Source organism: Bombina bombina, chromosome 9 (genome assembly GCF_027579735.1).
Source record: "Bombina bombina isolate aBomBom1 chromosome 9, aBomBom1.pri, whole genome shotgun sequence".
Classification (NCBI taxonomy): Eukaryota; Metazoa; Chordata; class Amphibia; order Anura; family Bombinatoridae; genus Bombina; species Bombina bombina.
In genome coordinates this window covers 152,033,536-152,052,875 of record NC_069507.1, presented here as the reverse complement: position 1 = coordinate 152,052,875, position 19,340 = coordinate 152,033,536, and the positions used below count along the sequence as shown (strand labels likewise).

Below are 19,340 nucleotides of genomic sequence, written 5' to 3'. Positions count from 1 at the left end.
CCCTTTAGCTTTGTAAAGTTGACCTAATAGTATTTGTCTGTGTGTGTATATGTGTGTAAATCTGTAGAACAAGATGAAAAAAACACATTGGGATGGCCAAGGCTTGGAATGCAATTCTAGCTGTTTATTTATGCCTGAAAAAACTGAGGCATAATCTGTGACTGTTTATTGTGTCATATGTCAATGATACCTCAATAGCTGGCTAAGGTTCGATCAATAGGATACAAACAAATCACTAGTCATTTGGCAATTTGTGATTATGTAATGTGCATGCAAACTTGTGTCTAATATTTCCATACAATTTTATAGCACTAATAATAATATAACAATATAACTTGCATTTGTTTTAATATACTCACAGTGTTCTGCAAGTTGCTGTAATCTATATATAACGGATAAACCTCTGATTTTCAGGCAGCCCAGCTCCAGGACCAGTACCTGATGGATCAATTAGAGTTTATAGCATGAGATTTTGCCCATTTGCCCAGCGGGCAAGGCTTGTCCTAGCTGCAAAAGGAATAAAGTAAGCATAACTCGCGCTACGGTAGAATTACATTGTTATGATTATATATTAAATTGTATAGTCTATCTCAACAGTTGTGGTATAGTGATAAGGTCAACAGAGCGTACAGGCATTAAAAGGACATAAGAGTGCAAAGAAAATGATCTAATGTGTGAGAGAATTTAATTATCGTACTAATGCTTTTATATAACAATGTTTTTAACCTCTGTAAAGGGGTTAAACACATGGTTAAATTGAGCTCCAGAGATCTGCTGGGATCATGGTGAATACATCTGGTTAGCTAGTGACAAGAAGCATATGTGTGTAGCCACCAATCGTCATCTAACTCTCAACTGATTTTGAGCAAAGGATACCAAGAGAACAAAGGGAATTTGATAATAGAAGTAATCTTAAATGTCTCTTAAAATTGCATGATGTATCTGAACCATGAAGTATAAATTTTGACTTTTAAAATCAGGTTAACTTTCCAGTAACACAAGGTAATGGTAACATTTCAGACAAGTAAAGCAAAATGGGATAGTGGTGTTGGGTGCTTTAGATATTATAATTGATTGATACAGGTGAATGGGGTCATCTGCTTTTTATTCCTGCTTTTTATATTTTAATCCCTCCCCCGTTTACTTAGCTTCATGTCTTGGGTGGTACAAAGAAATTAAAGGGGCATTAAATTAAAAATTAAACTTTCATGATTTATATCAAACTGCATTTTAAATATTATTTTTTTCCAAATTGCTCCTGTTGTTTAATTTGCTTTCCTATCTTGATATCCTTTATTGAAAAGCATAACTAGGTAGGCTCATGAAGAGCAGTGCATTACTAACTTGCTGGTGATTGCTGGCTGCACAAATATACCCCTTGTCATTGGCTCACCTGATGTGTACAGCGAAATCAAAGTAGAGCATTACCACTCCTTCAACAAAGGATACCAAGAGAATGAATCACAAAAGAAAAAACGCTTGCAAATGTATGGATAATGATACATTTGAGAATTTGAGCTGCAACCCCTAGAACTACAAAGAAAGAATGGTGTTATTAAAATGATACCTTTGTTTATAATTACCAGTATAAGAAGCCTATTTATCAAGCCGTCAACTATGCTGCATTCGCCGGGACCAATATGCTTGCATAACATTGCGGCCGTGGACCTGAATACGATCTCCATATTTATAAAAAAATCTGTCAAAAAGCCATGCACCAAGTACGGGGCGATGTGCAGCGGACTGTTGTTAACTAGCAGTCATCGATCTCGCTGCTATTCGGCTTTTTAACAACTTTATTTATAGCCTGTCACTAAACACCGTCACTATACTAAAATGTTTAACCCCTATCCCGCCACTCCCGGGCCCCGCCACAACTTTAATAAAGCTATTAACCCCTATCCCGCCGCTCCCGGACCCCACCGCCACTAAATAAATGTATAAACAAAAAATATGTGTGTGGCAAACAGATCAGATGTTAACAAAACAAATATGCTCAACACAATGTGCTAAAAAACAATACTCTCCTTATTAGAATAATATACAGATGACCGCTGCCTTCCTTCAGTCTCTCCCCAGGGACTGTACAAACAATAGGCAAAACGAAATGGATGGCGCTGGTCTTGGTGTGTAGTTAATTTCTAATGATAGATAGAAATGGACTTGATGTGCAAGTTAAATCCGACAAAATAATGTGCAGTATACTCACTCCTTTAGTAATGTGAGTTCAGCTTCTAGGGTGTGTCTTTCTCCAAAATATAGGAAGGTAATTTTCAAAGATGATATCAGCTGGGCTGGAAATGGATTAAAAACCCCATCAGCAGTAAGGTAGTAACTTTTGTTATAAATCAAGTAGTAACTTACTTATCCAATATAGTAACTCCGGCTCGTCACAGGAAAGAATGATTCCCAATATAAAAGATAAAAATATTTATTGTTATAAAAAAGATAGGAAGGTAATTTTCAAAGATGATATCAGCTGGGCTGGAAATGGATTAAAAACCCCATCAGTAGTAAGGTAATGCAAACCTTTTACTTGTTTTTACTGCTCTTGAAAAAGACGCTTGAGCGTTGAAACGCGTAGAGCTAAAATAAATATTTTTATCTTTTATATTGGGAATCATTCTTTCCTGTGACGAGCCGGACTTACTATATTGGATAAGTAAGTTACTACTTGATTTATAACAAAAGTTACTACCTTACTGTTGATGGGGTTTTTAATCCATTTCCAGCCCAGCTGATATCATCTTTGAAAATTACCTTCCTATCTTTTGGAGAAAGACACACCCTAGAAGCTGAACTCACATTACTAAAGGAGTGAGTATACTGCACATTATTTTGTCGGATTTAACTTGCACATCAAGTCCATTTCTATCTATCATTAGAAATTAACTACACACCAAGACCAGCGCCATCCATTTCGTTTTGCCTATAAATGTATAAACCCCTATCCTGCCGCTCCCGAACCCCGCCACAACTGTAATAAAATTATTAAACCCTAAACACCTGGCCTCCCACATCACTACCACTTACTAAACCTATTAACCCCTAAAATGCCAGCCCCCCACATCGCCATAAACTAAATTAATCTATTAAACCCTAAACCAAACAACCCGCTAATTTTACATTAAAATTACATCATCTCTAGCTTATAATAAATTAAAACTTACCTTTAGAATTAAATTATACTATATTAAACTATTAATTAACCTAACCTATTATACTAAAATTACATTAAACTATATTAAACTTAATTAAAGGGACAGTCTACACCAGAATTTTTATAGTTTAAAAAGATAGATAATCCCTTTATTACCCATTCCTTAGTTTTGCATAACCAACACAGTTCTATAAATACACTTTTTACTTCTGTGATTACCTTGTATATAAGCCTCTGCAAACTGCCCCCTTATTTCAGTTCTTTTGACAGACATCCATTTTAGCCAATCAGAGCTGGTTCACCTGAACTCCACGTGCGTGAGCACAGTGTTATTTATATGAGACACATGAACTAACACCCTCAAGTGGTGAAAAACTGTCAAAATGCTCTGAGAGAAGAAGCAGACTTCAAAGGCTTAGAAATTAGCATATGAACCTCCTAGGTTTAGCTTTCAACTAAGAATACCATGAGAACAAAATTGGCGATGAAAGTAAATTGGAAAATTGTTTAAAATTAAATTCTCTTTCTGAATCATGAAAGTTTATTTTGGACTAGACTGTCCCTTTAACCTACCCTAACTATTATACTAAAATTACATTAAACTACCAATTAAATTAACTATATTACATATTTAAAAACCTAACCCTACTCAAATTATTTAAATCTACAATTAAAAATTACTAAATTACAAAAAATAAACGCTGTTACCAAAAATAAAAAACACTAAGTTACAAAAAATAAAAAACACTAAGTTACAAAAAAAAGCCCACAGTATCAAAAATAAAAAAGAATTACACCTAATCTAATAGCCCTATCAAAATAAAAAAGCCCCCCAAATAAAAAAAAACCCTAGCCTACAATAAACTACCAATGGCCCTTAAAAAGGCCTTTTGCGGGGCATTGCCCCATATAAATCAGCTCTTTTACCTGAAAAAAAAATACAAACACCCCCCAATAGTAAAACCCACCACCCATACAACCAACCCCCCAAATAAAAACCCTATCTAAAAATCCTAAGCTCCCCATTGCTCTGAAAAGGGCATTTGGATGGGCATTGCCCTTTAAAGGGCATTTAGCTCTTTTACTGCCCAAATACCCTACTCTAAAAATAAAACCCACCCAATAAACCCTTAAAAAAATCTAACACTAACCCCCGACGATCCACTTACAGTTTTCGAAGACCGGACATCCATCCTCATCCAAGTGGCAGAAGTCCTCATTGAAGCAGTCAGAAGTCTAAAGCCAGACGGCATCTTCTATCTTCATCCATCCGGCGCGGAGCAGATCCATCTTCAAGACATCTGGCGCAGAGTATCCTCTTCTTCCTATGGTCAATGTAGAATGAAGTTTCCCTTTAAGGTACGTCATCCAAGATTGCATCACTTACATTCCGACTGGCTGATAGAATTCTATCAGCCAATAGGAATTAAAGGGGGAAAAATCCTATTGGCTGTTGCAATCAGCCAATAGGATTGAGCTTTTATCCTATTGGCTGATTGCAACAGCCAATAGGATTTTTCCCCCTTTGATGAGGACTTCGGCCCACTTGGATGAAGACTTTTGCCGGCTTTGATGAGGACTTCTGCCGCTTGGATGAGGATGGATGTCCGGTCTTCGAAACTGTAAGTGGATCGTCGGAGGTTAGTGCTTGGTTTTTTTAAGGGTTTATTGGGTGGGTTTTATTTTTAGAGTAGGGACTTTGGGCAGTAAAAGAGCTAAATGCCCTTTTAAGGGCAATGCCATTACAAAGGCTCTTTTCAGGGCAATGGGGAGCTTAGGTTTTTTAGATAGGTTTTTTTTTATGGGGGTTGGTTGGTTGTGTGGGTGGTGGATTTTACTGTTGGGGGGGTGTTTGTATTTTTTTTTTCAGGTAAAAGAGCTGATTTCTCAGGGCAATGCCCCGCAAAAGGCCTTTTTAAGGGCCATTGGTAGTTCATTGTAGGCTAGGGTTTTTTTTATTTGTGGGGAATTTTTTATTTTGATAGGGCTATTAGATTAGGTGTCATTCTTTTTTATTTTTTATACTGTGGGTTTTTTTGTAACAGTTTTATTTTATTTTTTGTAACTTAGTGTTTTTTATTTTTTGTAATTTAGTAATTTTTAATTCTAGATTTAAATAATTTGAGTAGGGTTAGGTTTTTAAATATGTAATATAGTTAATTTAATTGGTAGTTTAATTTAATTTTAGTATAATAGTTAGGGTAGGTTAATTAATAGTTTAATATAGTTTATTTTAATTCTAAAGGTAAGTTTTAATTTATTATAGGATAGGGATGAGGTAATTTTAATGTAAAGTAAATGTAGGTTTAGGGGTTAATAGCTTAATTTAGTTTATGGCGATGTGGGGGGCTGGCGGTTTAGGGGTTAATAATTTTATTACAGTTGCGGCGGGGTCGGTAAGCGGCGGGATAGGGGTTAATAACTTTATGTAGGTGGAGGCAATGTCGGGGCGGCAGATTAGAGTGTTTAGACTCGGGGCTTATGTTAGGGTGTTAGGTGTAAACGTAATTTGTTTTCTACCATTGAAATCAATGGGATATCTGGCAGCATCGAACTTAAGCTTTCACTGCTTTCAGACTCCCATTGATTCCTATGGCATCCGCGGCCTCCAGGGTGGCGGATTGAAAACCAGGTATGCTGGGCCTGAATAGTGGTGAGCGTACCTGTTAGAAATGTGTTAACTTTAAAAAAGGTGTCAGATAGTGTCGAATTGTTTTAGGAACATCTGTAATGATGTAAGCATCGATCTGTGTCGGATTGAGACCGGCGGATCGTATGTTACGTCACAAATTTCAACTTTTTCCGGTCTGTAGGCTTTGATAACTAGGTCGAATCAAGCTCGCCACAATTACGCTGCGGAATTCTGGCATATTTGCGGTTGATGGCTTGATAAATAGGCCTCTAAGTGTCTACACAACTAAATAAGTTTTTTTGTTTTTTTTACAGTTCCTTGGCAGAGTTCCTATTAATATAGCTGACTTCCATTTACCTAACATACCCAGTTTTTAAGGGATCAAAATATTGATCTGCCCTACATCTTTCATGTTTTGTTTATATTTAGTTAGATATTTAATCGTTCTCAATTTTGTGAGGGAATGAAAGTTCTTATGACATCTGGTTTAATTTTCACACAAATCAACTTTTTTAGAAAAGGAATCAAATTGTATTTCTAGCTTTGGTTTTGAAGTTACATTTGTATTTAAAAGGACATGGAACTCAAATGTTTTATTTCATGTTTAAGACAGTGCATACACTTTAAATTACTTTAAAATGTACTTAATTTATCTAATGTGCTGCATTCTCTTGGTATCCTTTGTTGAATGAGCAGCAATGCACTGATGGAACTAGCTGAACACATCAGATGAGCCAATAACAACATGGATATATGTGCAGCCACCAATCAGCAGCTAGCTCCCAGCGGTGAATTGCTGTTCATCAGCCTAACTAGGTATGCTTTTTATAAAAAACAAAATAAGAGAACTAAGCAAATTAGATAATAGAAGTGAATTGGAAAATGGTAAGCTCTATCTGAATCATGAAATAAAAATGTTAGGTTTTATATCCCTTTAACTTAAGCCCTGTGGTCTCAGATAACTTGTCAACACCCTGCAAAGTATTACTTTACTGGACCTATAGGCAATAAAGGGTTCAAGTAAGAGTCAGTGGTGGTTCTACCCCAGTATTTTACTTGCACCCTCTCTCAGGACTGTTTGGGCTGAGTAGGTGATTGAATATTTCCCCTCCCTGCTGCTGTCCCTTCATGCCTAGCCATGCTCCTAAAACACCCAGATCCACCATAGAACATCCCAGAATCAAACTCCACCTGATCTGACTGGCCCCAGAGTCCTCCCTAGCTTAGTCTCAATCTTCTTAGCCCCTCCCCAAAATGTAATTTCAGGAACTGCTACTGACTGTCTATCAATTTAACCCATCAAATGTATCTTTATTTTCTTAAGCCATGAATTGGTAAACATAGACTTAGAAAACGAGCCAGAGTGGTTTGTGGAGAAGAGCCCATTTGATGCGGTACCTGTTCTGGAGACGAGTAAGGGTCAGTTGATCTATGAATCTATAATAGTGTGTGATTACCTGGATGAGGCTTTTCCTGGAAAGAAGCTAAACCCTAAAGATCCCTTCCAAAGAGCACAACAGAAGATGATACTAGAACACTTCTCCAAGGTACAAACTGCTGAACAAGCTTGATTGGTAGACTTTTATTGCATGAAAAATAGATGTCTGGTTCCTACAAAGCTTTTCATTGTTCTCCAGTTATCTAATCCTGAGCTCATACAGGAGAATCCCACAGCAGACAGCATTTGGAAAAAAACAAACAAAAATAAAATAATGAACTTGACAGGCTTTTATGTCTAAAACCATTTTGACCATCTTTATTTTATTATAGCCTAATGGTAAAAGAAAAGGTTTTATTGAAGGATATTCCAGATTAAAAGATATAATTTCTATCTATGCTTGTTGTATTGTCTCTCAGTAATCACATCACTCATATATCATACATTATATGGCTATATTTGGGGGAAAATTATGATAAATATGGTTAGTAAATATGCTTTTCACTCTTCTCAGATAATTACGGTGTTATATAACATCCTTCATGCAAAGCAAAACAAGGAAGATACAACAGGACTAAAATCAGAAGTGCAAAAAAAGCTAATTGCATTGGATGAGGTAATAAAATTGTAGAAGTGAATTTGTTCTTTGCGTGTTTTTGTTTTTCAGCCCTTTAAGTAACCAACGTTTTTGAAATGCATTTGTAGGGTTAGTAAAGAAACTGTAGTGATTCTGTTAATTAAAAAAAATCAATATACTTCTATATAAGCTTTAGATGTCTAATGTTTAAGGAAGATAAAGATGGTCTTTCACTTGGGTATGGTCTGTGTGACCTGGGTTGGAGTTGAGGACTGTGAAAGATGGGCTTGGTGTTCATGTGCAGAGTTGGGAATTCCAAGAAGGAATTTGGGCATTTCCAGTTTTTAATATGTGGAGTTGAAATGATAGGTGGGGGAAATAGCTCCCAAAATATGAAAATTTTGAAAAATGAAATTGGGACACAAAAACATTCCCACTGGCTCTGTTCAGAGATGACAAACATAAGCCAGCTACAGAGAAGAAAGGGTTTACTCTACCCCTAACTGTAGTTTTTAAAAGGGCATTCAAGTAATTTTATTTGTTGTTGTCTATGAAAGAGGTATTTTAGTATCTATTACATTATTATCTTGTTTTAATAATTGGATGTCCCTGTCCTGTTTAGATAGTGCCCATTCATTTGTGTGATATACAAGTTTTATAAGTATATAAGTTTTTAGTTTAATGAAACAAGTAAAAAGCTATCTTTGAATTGCAAATGGAGACAGGTTGAAGATAAGTGTAACCTTATGTCCATACGCTTGTTACAGTGTCATGCTGTACCTGTGAAATTCTCTCATAATAGTCTTGTTTTTCAGTACATTTGACTTACGGTTTAATTAAGAAAGGCACCATGAAAAAACTGTATGTGATGACTGTCTAGTACCCTATTGGTCTTAGGTTGGAGAATATAGCTTTATATTATTTTTTTACACTATCATATCTTTACACTTCATCATAGTATAATGCATAGCATACATGTTTTATTTATATTTTTTAACATTTTAAAAGTATTTGTTTTCATTTATATACTAGATAGATACATGAACTATAGTGTAAGCAAGCTGATTAACATACTAGATGGATACATAAACTATAGTGTAAGCAGCTGATTCATATACTAGATGGATACATAAACTATATTGTAAGCAAGCTGATTTATATACTAGATGGATACATGAACTATAGTGTAAGCAAGCTGATTTACATACTAGATGGATACATGAACTATAGTGTAAGCAAGCTGATTAACATACTAGATGGATACATGAACTATAGCTTAAGCAAGCTAATTTATTTGCTAGATGTATACATGAACTATAGTGTAAGCAAACTGATTTATATACGAGATCAGTGGTTTCCAACCTGTGGTATGCATACCCCTGGGGGTGCGCGGTGGACCGGTTGGGGGTAAGCGAAAATATTGTTGGTAATGGCGGAAGATGTGGGGGGACACTCTCAATGGGTCATCAACTAATAACCATCGTGGAACTGTGGAAGGAAAGAGCGCTCAGCCGGAAAGTGACAAGTGAAGTCCTGGCCAGGCATATAGGCAGATGGGAGCCCCTGCACCTGAAATATGTGGACCGGGCGTGGATGACTCCGGTCCACATATTATTGATCACCCTGCTTCACCAGACAGCTTAGGCTCCTGCTCCACACACACACCCCCGTGCACAAACTTTTGACTGCGAGTGCACAGTTAGAAGCGGCACTGCAGCAGCATAGCTGCATGGACATGTGTGCTGTGGTAGAGCCGTGGAGGTTGCGACTCACACAGGCGTGGCGGGTCTGCATCCCCAAATAAATTATAGTCAATGCCAGTAAGTAAAGTACTGCTGCTAGTGGTTGCTTGATTCAGATTGATTCACTTCCAAATAAAAATGTCCATAGTAACTGGGTGGGTAATATCAATCTGATCTCACAAATATAAATATTTTTATAATCATTACACTTTGACTCCCCCCCAAGGCCATGTTAAGTGGCAACCAGGCAGCTGCCAGGGGCACCAGTCACACAGAAGGGCTCCTCCTGAGAATGAGATCTGAGCTTTAATTCTGTTGATACACATACAGTCCTATGCCATTCAGGTATAGCTTACCTTAAACTATTTATAATCAGGATATTGTCAGTTATTAATCAACTATTATCAGGGTATTGTCAGGTATTAATAAACTATTTATTATCTGGGTTTATCCTCATAATAAATAGTTTATTATTACCTGACAATACCCTGATATTAAATAAATTATTAAAACCTGACAAATATCCTGATAAAAAAAGTTTATTATTACCTGACAATACCCTGATAATAAATAGTTTATTATTACCTGACAATACCCTGATAATAAATAGTTTATTATTACCTGACAATACCCTGATAATAAATAGTTTATTATTACCTGACAATACCCTGATAATAAATAGTTTATTAATAGCTGACAATACCAGTTACCTGACAATACCCTGATAATAAATAGTTTACATTTAAAAAAAAAAAAAACTTTTTTGAGGGATGAGTGGAGGTAATGAAAGGAGGGGGTACTCATAAATAAAAAGCCTAATCAAGGGGTACAGGAGAGAAAAAAAGGTTAGGAACCGCTGTACTAGATGGATATATGAACTCTAATGTAAGTAAGCTGATTTATATACTAGATGGATACATGAACTATAGTGTAAACAAGCTGATTTATATACTAGATGGATACATGAACTATAGTGTAAACAAGCTGATTTATATACTAGATGGATACATGAACTATAGTGTAAGCAAGCTGATTTATATACTAGATGGATACATGAACTATAGTGTAAGCAAGATGATTTATATACTAGATGGATACATGAACTATAGTGTAAGCAAGATGATTTATATACTAGATGGATACATGAACTAAAGTGTAAGCAAGCTGATTTATATACTAGATCAGTGGTTCTCAACCAAAGTGACCTCAAGGCCCAGTAAGTTTTAGCTAGACATGTCCAGGGCCCGGTAGTTTTATATATATATATATATATATATATATATATATATATATATATATATATATATATATATATATATATATATATATATATATATATATATGTGGATGGAAAAGAGAAAATCAAAAAGGGCGCACAGCTAGGCACTAGAATAAAAATTGACTATTGGTAAAGTAGGTATGTAGTTTTCAGACCTATGTGGTTATAATAACAGGATAAAAAATAATAATAATAATAATAATGTCCTTGGATTGTTATTGTATTCTAAAGAGTTCAGTAATGTGCTTTAGAATATTCGACACTTCTTTGTCTGAGGTGAGTGGATTTGTGCTTACCAGAGGTAACCTCAATCATATGAGGTAAGTTGTAGACTTGTCTGGGTTAGAGATGTTTCTTTGGCTCTTGTCCAGTCGATTTTGCTTTGTTCTTTGCTGTAGGAATCTTTCCTTTGTTGAAACCCTTTGGGATCTTTGTTTCCAGGTGGCTCCTGGCAGCAGTATGTTGTTTTGAATGAAAATCTTGGACTCTCTTGTATCGTTTGTTGAAAGGCAATGGAAAATCCTGGACTCTCTTTTTCCTCTTGGTGATGAGAATCTGGGTTGTCTCAGGTGTTCATATCGATTGAGATGGAATAGGAAAAAGAAAACAAGAACATAGTGTGATAACGTTTAAATAAAAAAGCTCTTTTTAATTAGAACTAAGTAAATGTGCTTACATCAAATGCCCTCAATCAGAGTATGAGGTAAGTAATAGACATTGATTAAGTATTTCGATCTCCTGGTCAGTGCTCTGGTTGGCTGCAGTACAAAGATTGCAAAATGCAGTATTTGAATTTAAAATAGAGTTCAGCCTGCTTGTGGGACACTAATGGCTGTATGCTTAATGTGGTTCTTTTAAACAGCTTAACCTGCTGGCCGTAATTTGTGGTCAATAAGACCAATATGTTTATAATGCTGTTAGGCTAAAAAGCCTTTGTTGGCAGTTGGTAAGTTCAAATTGTGCGTATAATATGCTCACAGAGGCATATGTATAAGGAAGGGTACAGTCGCTCAACAAGTCCTGTTACCCGTTGTGTTAAATATGATGCCGTGCCGCAATGTAGCAAAAGGATGTCCGCCCACCTTAAGATAATCCTTACGCGTTTCGAAGTGATCAGTCACTTCTTCATCAGAGGAAAAAAGTGGAATGGACATAAGTCGGCATCATGAGAATATAAAGGTCTGTGGTGGGCGTGTTTGTTCCTAATTGTCCAATTGCGGCTAAGTTGTAGTGACGTCAGTTGTGTTAGCGTATCGGTTGTCATAGTGACCATGCTTTGTTGACTTCTGGGAGTTGGTCGTCAGTGTCTGCTGGGTCCTATAGTCTCTCTTATTCTGAGTATATCGTACTATTTTTACTGGAACGTTTGCTTAAAGTCCTAAATAGTAAAACAATCTTTTCTCTTATTTTTATAGTATTTAAGGCGAACGGAAAGTAATAATGAAAACGTAATATAATGTTTATGGTGTAGTGTTTGGATTTAAACAATTTTATTCTGTATATTTTTCTTGGACGTTTTTTGATTATGAATTTTAGATAAAGGTGGAGGTATGGGAAGTAGTGGAAAGTGTATTAGCCTTGAATTTTTTGATTTACTGGTAATCCAGATGTAAGTTTGATACCTATTAATTATATGTTTTTATGGCTAAACATAAATTGCTGATTTTTGTGACTGATTTTTAAGAGATTTCTATAAAAATGCTGCCAGATCTATATCTTCATTTAATCCCATAGGGCTCATTGTGCCCATATAGTGAATCCAGAAAGTTTCTCTCTGGCGAAGCTTAAGGAACCTGTCTCCTCCTCTGCGTGGTATCTGAATTTGTTCTAATATTGTGCCTCTGAGTGCTTTTGGATCTTTATTGTGAATTTTTTTGAAGTGTCTCGAGACACTATGGCCCTTGTAGCCTGCCTCTATGTTTTTCAGATGTTCAAGCAGTCTTTTCTTGTATGGGTGTTTTGTACGCCCAATATATTGTAGATTGCAAGTGCACTCCAATAGATATACCACGTAAGTGCTTTTACAGTTAGTGAGGGTATTTATTTCACATTTTTTTGATGGAAAAGTTTTTGATTGAATTATTTTTGTTGCTTTTTTGCTTTCATAAGCATGTTCGCAGCTCTTGCAATTGGCCCTGTTGCACTTAAAAAAACCTTTAGTGTTTGTGGATAACCAATTTGTTTTCTTGGTGGTGTCTTTGAGTCTGCTGGGTGCCAATAGTTGTTTTAGGCATCTGTTCTTTCTAAATGTGATCTTTGGTGCAGAGCCTATGCTGTTTTTCAGGAATTTGTCTTGCTCTAATATTGGCCAATATTTTTTCAGTATTTTTCTAATTTCTGGGGCTGCTTCGTTGAAAGTTGTAACCATACCAATTTTTTTGGTACTTTTGTTTGGTTTCTCTATGTCTTTTTTTGCAGTAAGAAGTTGTGTTCTATCTAGTCTTTGCACTTTCTTAAGGGAGTTGTCGATTAATTTTTTAGGGTAATTTTTCTGTATCAGTTTTTCCCTGAGAAGTTCAGCTTCTTGTTTGAAATCGCTGTCTTTTGTGCAATTTCTTTTTAGGCGCTGAAATTGCCCATAAGGGATGTTGTGGATCCATGGTTTGTAATGTCCACTATCTGCTCTTAGGTACCCATTGCAGTCGGTGCTTTTTCTGTAAAGTTTAGTGTAAATGTTTGTATTTTCATTGAACAATATTAGATCAAGAAACTCTGTTGAGTTTTGTTCAATTTTGGAAGTAAATTGTAGGTTAAAAATATTATTGTTAATATGTTGTAAGAAATTTGTGGTGGTGGGGGTATCTCCTTCCCATATTAGTAGGATATCATCGATATATTCAAAATAATTCTTTTCTAAAACAAATCTGATACATTCAGTAATGAAGTTTTGGTGTTCATTCGATAGATCTGTATCGTTTAGAATTTGTGTCATTGCGGAAATCCCCTTTTCATGGGGTATACTAGTGTATAGAAAAGAATTATTTCGAATTCAATAACTCCTATTACTTGCAAATTAGCGGAACCGCTATGGGTACAACCATGGCACCCAGCTACGCCAACCTATATATGGGGATGTGGGAAGATACCTATATCCACCAAAATAACCCATTCCAACAAAACATTATTTGGTGGGGTAGATATATCGATGATATCCTACTAATATGGGAAGGAGATACCCCCACCACCACAAATTTCTTACAACATATTAACAATAATATTTTTAACCTACAATTTACTTCCAAAATTGAACAAAACTCAACAGAGTTTCTTGATCTAATATTGTTCAATGAAAATACAAACATTTACACTAAACTTTACAGAAAAAGCACCGACTGCAATGGGTACCTAAGAGCAGATAGTGGACATTACAAACCATGGATCCACAACATCCCTTATGGGCAATTTCAGCGCCTAAAAAGAAATTGCACAAAAGACAGCGATTTCAAACAAGAAGCTGAACTTCTCAGGGAAAAACTGATACAGAAAAATTACCCTAAAAAATTAATCGACAACTCCCTTAAGAAAGTGCAAAGACTAGATAGAACACAACTTCTTACTGCAAAAAAGACATAGAGAAACCAAACAAAAGTACCAAAAAAATAGGTATGGTTACAACTTTCAACGAAGCAGCCCCAGAAATTAGAAAAATACTGAAAAAATATTGGCCAATATTAGAGCAAGACAAATTCCTGAAAAACAGCATAGGCTCTGCACCAAAGATCACATTTAGAAAGAACAGATGCCTAAAACAACTATTGGCACCCAGCAGACTCAAAGACACCACCAAGAAAACAAATTGGTTATCCACAAACACTAAAGGTTTTTTTAAGTGCAACAGGGCCAATTGCAAGAGCTGCGAACATGCTTATGAAAGCAAAAAAGCAACAAAAATAATTCAATCAAAAACTTTTCCATCAAAAAAATGTGAAATAAATACCCTCACTAACTGTAAAAGCACTTACGTGGTATATCTATTGGAGTGCACTTGCAATCTACAATATATTGGGCGTACAAAACGCCCATACAAGAAAAGACTGCTTGAACATCTGAAAAACATAGAGGCAGGCTACAAGGGCCATAGTGTCTCCAGACACTTCAAAAAAATTCACAATAAAGATCCAAAAGCACTCAGAGGCACAATATTAGAACAAATTCAGATACCACGCAGAGGAGGAGACAGGTTCCTTAAGCTTCGCCAGAGAGAAACTTTCTGGATTCACTATATGGGCACAATGAGCCCTATGGGATTAAATGAAGATATAGATCTGGCAGCATTTTTATAGAAATCTCTTAAAAATCAGTCACAAAAATCAGCAATTTATGTTTAGCCATAAAAACATATAATTAATAGGTATCAAACTTACATCTGGATTACCAGTAAATCAAAAAATTCAAGGCTAATACACTTTCCACTACTTCCCATACCTCCACCTTTATCTAAAATTCATAATCAAAAAACGTCCAAGAAAAATATACAGAATAAAATTGTTTAAATCCAAACACTACACCATAAACATTATATTACGTTTTCATTATTACTTTCCGTTCGCCTTAAATACTATAAAAATAAGAGAAAAGATTGTTTTACTATTTAGGACTTTAAGCAAACGTTCCAGTAAAAATAGTACGATATACTCAGAATAAGAAAGACTATAGAACCCAGCAGACACTGACGACCAACTCCCAGAAGTCAACAAAGCATGGTCACTATGACAACCGATACGCTAACACAACTGACGTCACTACAACTTAGCCGCAATTGGACAATTAGGAACAAACACGCCCACCACAGACCTTTATATTCTCATGATGCCGACTTATGTCCATTCCACTTTTTTCCTCTGATGAAGAAGTGACTGATCACTTCGAAACGCGTAAGGATTATCTTAAGGTGGGCGGACATCCTTTTGCTACATTGCGGCACGGCATCATATTTAACACAACGGGTAACAGGACTTGTTGAGCGACTGTACCCTTCCTTATACATATGCCTCTGTGAGCATATTATACGCACAATTTGAACTTACCAACTGCCAACAAAGGCTTTTTAGCCTAACAGCATTATAAACGTATTGGTCTTATTGACCACAAATTACGGCCAGCAGGTTAAGCTGTTTAAAAGAACCACATTAAGCATACAGCCATTAGTGTCCCACAAGCAGGCTGAACTGTATTTTAAATTCAAATACTGCATTGGGCAATCTTTGTACTGCAGCCAACCAGAGCACTGACCAGGAGATCGAAATACTTAATCAATGTCTATTACTTACCTCATACTCTGATTGAGGGCATTTGATGTAAGCACATTTACTTAGTTCTAATTAAAAAGAGCTTTTTTATTTAAACGTTATCACACTATGTTCTTGTTTTCTTTTTCCTATTCCATCTCAATCGATATGAACACCTGAGACAACCCAGATTCTCATCACCAAGAGGAAAAAGAGAGTCCAGGATTTTCCATTGCCTTTCAACAAACGATACAAGAGAGTCCAAGATTTTCATTTAAAACAACATACTGCTGCCAGGAGCCACCTGGAAACAAAGATCCCAAAGGGTTTCAACAAAGGAAAGATTCCTACAGCAAAGAACAAAGCAAAATCGACTGGACAAGAGCCAAAGAAACATCTCTAACCAAGACAAGTCTACAACTTACCTCATATGATTGAGGTTACCTCTGGTAAGCACAAATCCACTCACCTCAGACAAAGAAGTGTCGAATATTCTAAAGCACATTACTGAACTCTTTAGAATACAATAACAATCCAAGGACATTATTATTATTATTATTATTTTTTATCCTATTATTATAACCACATAGGTCTGAAAACTACATACCTACTTTACCAATAGTCAATTTTTATTCTAGTGCCTAGCTGTGCGCCCTTTTTGATTTTCTCTTTTCCATCCACATTCCTAACAGTGACACGGGTACACTGTATCAGAGGCCGCACGCACATATATCACTATTACTACTATTGTTGCAAAAATAGCCATTACTCACCAAGTGTTAGAGTTTTTAGCGCAGGTGCCCCTCCTTTTTTCTAACATATATATATATATATATATATATATATATATATATATATATATATATATATATATAGTGAGCAGCAGGGGCAGGCTGATCAGCCAGGCAAATAGGTCCTGGGCAGAGGGACCAGCAAGTAGGGGGGCCCACAAATGGCATCTCCACGGATCCTGGTGCATTCCTTAAGCTGGAGTTCTCAGTTGCCCTATCAGTAACTAAGCAAAAAAAGTGTGGGTTTAGTGGGGGCCCTGGCGGGGGTCTGTCGCTTTGAGGGCCATGGAGTGTGGGGTCTGGCCCTGGAGGTTGGGTGCCCTTTCTCTGGACCTTAATGTTGGGGGTCCTGGCTCTGGAGGTTGAGGGGCCTGTTGGGGGCAGGGCAGGGAGGCTACCATGTTCATTTGCATAAAATTGAATACATTTTGGTCAGTGTGAGACAGTTTTCCTGGGGCCTTGATTGGTATCAGTCTGCCCCTGGTGAGCAGTGGGGTAAGAGTGTGCAGTGGGGGCATGACAGGTCGGGGCCCACCAGCAGGGCTATCACGGCCCGGTACTGGGCCACTGCCCGGCTGTTGAGAAACCAGGTACTAGATGGTTACATAAAATATAGGGTAAGCATGCTGATTTATATACTAGATGGTTACATAAACTATAGTGTAAGCAAGCTGATTTATATACTAGATGGTTACATAAACTATAGTGTAAGCAAGCTGAGTTATATACTAGATGGTTACATGAACTATAGTGTAAGCAAGCTGATTTATATACTAGATGGTTACATGAACTATAGTGTAAGCAAGCTGATTTATATACTAGATGGTTACATGAACTATAGTGTAAGCAAGCTGATTAATATACTAGATGGTTACATGAACTATAGTGTAAGCAAGCTGATTTATATACTAGATGGTTACATGAACTATAGTGTAAGCAAGCTGATTTATATACTAGATGGTTACATGAACTATAGTGTAAGCAAGCTGATTTATATACTAGATGGTTACATAAACTATGGTGTAAGCATGCTGATTTATATACTAGATGGTTACATGAACTATAGTGTAAGCAAGCCGATTTATATACTAGATGGTTACATAAACTATAGTGTAAGCATGCTGATTTATATACTAGATGGTTACATGAACTATAGTGTAAGCATGCTGATTTATATACTAGATGGTTACATGAACTATAGAATAAGCAAGCTGATTTATATACTAGATGGTTACATGAACTATAGTGTAAGCATGCTGATTTATATACTAGATGGTTACATGAACTATAGAATAAGCAAGCTGATTTATATACTAGATGGTTACATGAACTATAGAATAAGCAAGCTGATTTATATACTAGATGGATATATGAACTATAGTGTAAGCATGCTGATTTATATACTAGATGGTTACATGAACTATAGAATAAGCAAGCTGATTTATATACTAGATGGATACATGAACTATAGTGTAAGCAAGCTGATTTTGGAATCCCAATGCAAAATATTTATGTCATAACAAAACAAGCTATTCTAATCAATTATTAAAAAAAAAGTCTCTCATATCTTACTTAGGGCTTGTGATATTGCAATATGTCTGATAGGTATATATATATATATATATATATATATATATATATATATATATATATATGTGTGCGTATGTGTGTGCAAAAACATAATACACAGGTCAGTTGTTTATGAAATCATTAATACTAATTTTATACTATTTGTTTTTAGCGTCTAGGTAAACTGAACAGCAGTTTCTTTGGAGGAGATTCTGTATCCATGATTGATTACATGATCTGGCCCTGGTTCGAACGATTTAAACTTTTTGATGTGAAGGAGTAAGAGAAAATTATAAATATTATTATGTAAAGAAGAACTTAGTATTTGCTTGGTTTATTAGACACCTTAAAATAGCAAGAGCATCTCACATGATGTACCTTTCATTCACTGTTTTCCCAGTTTCATGAACAAGCTTTACTCTTTCTTAGAATTCTCAGAAACCTGAAAGGGCAGACACTCCCTCCAACTCCTTCATATGAAAAGACAGATTAAACAAATAGGAGCCACACCTATACATCTGACACTCTGGGGCTTGGTTATGAATCTGAAAAGCAGCACAATGTTATTAAAAAAATAATCAAATCTATACATTGTTATACAAACACTCCCATATGGGCTAGATAAATGGATCATCTATATTACATTTATGCATTTGAAAAATCTAGTGTGCAATGTTCCTTTAAATTACATGACTGCAGGGTTGTCTTTACAGGGAATAAAATGATGCCAACACCTGCTACATACAATACGTTCTGCAGACAATCAGTGTAGTTAGGGTCTTTAGCAATAAGAATAAATAAAAAAAGAGATAATGTCAAGCCCAAATTCTTGATTCTAGACAACTGGTTTTCAAATCTGTCTTCAGACTAGGGTTGCCACCTCAGCCATGTTTTCCTGGACACTTATGAGTTACACATGCTGCA

General features: G+C 36.1%; 1 protein-coding gene across 2 annotated transcripts in view; it reads left to right on the top strand.

The window, feature by feature from the left end:
* LOC128639577 (glutathione S-transferase omega-1-like) overlaps positions 1-19,340 on the top strand; it is a 117,951-nt gene that overhangs the window by 95,505 nt on the left and 3,106 nt on the right. For both annotated transcript variants that reach the window (XM_053691712.1, XM_053691713.1), the window contains 4 exons: positions 415-523; positions 7,117-7,339; positions 7,745-7,846; positions 18,589-18,695. In XM_053691712.1, coding sequence (XP_053547687.1) covers positions 415-523; positions 7,117-7,339; positions 7,745-7,846; positions 18,589-18,695 — 541 coding nt within the window. The remainder of the gene's footprint in view (positions 1-414; positions 524-7,116; positions 7,340-7,744; positions 7,847-18,588; positions 18,696-19,340) is intronic.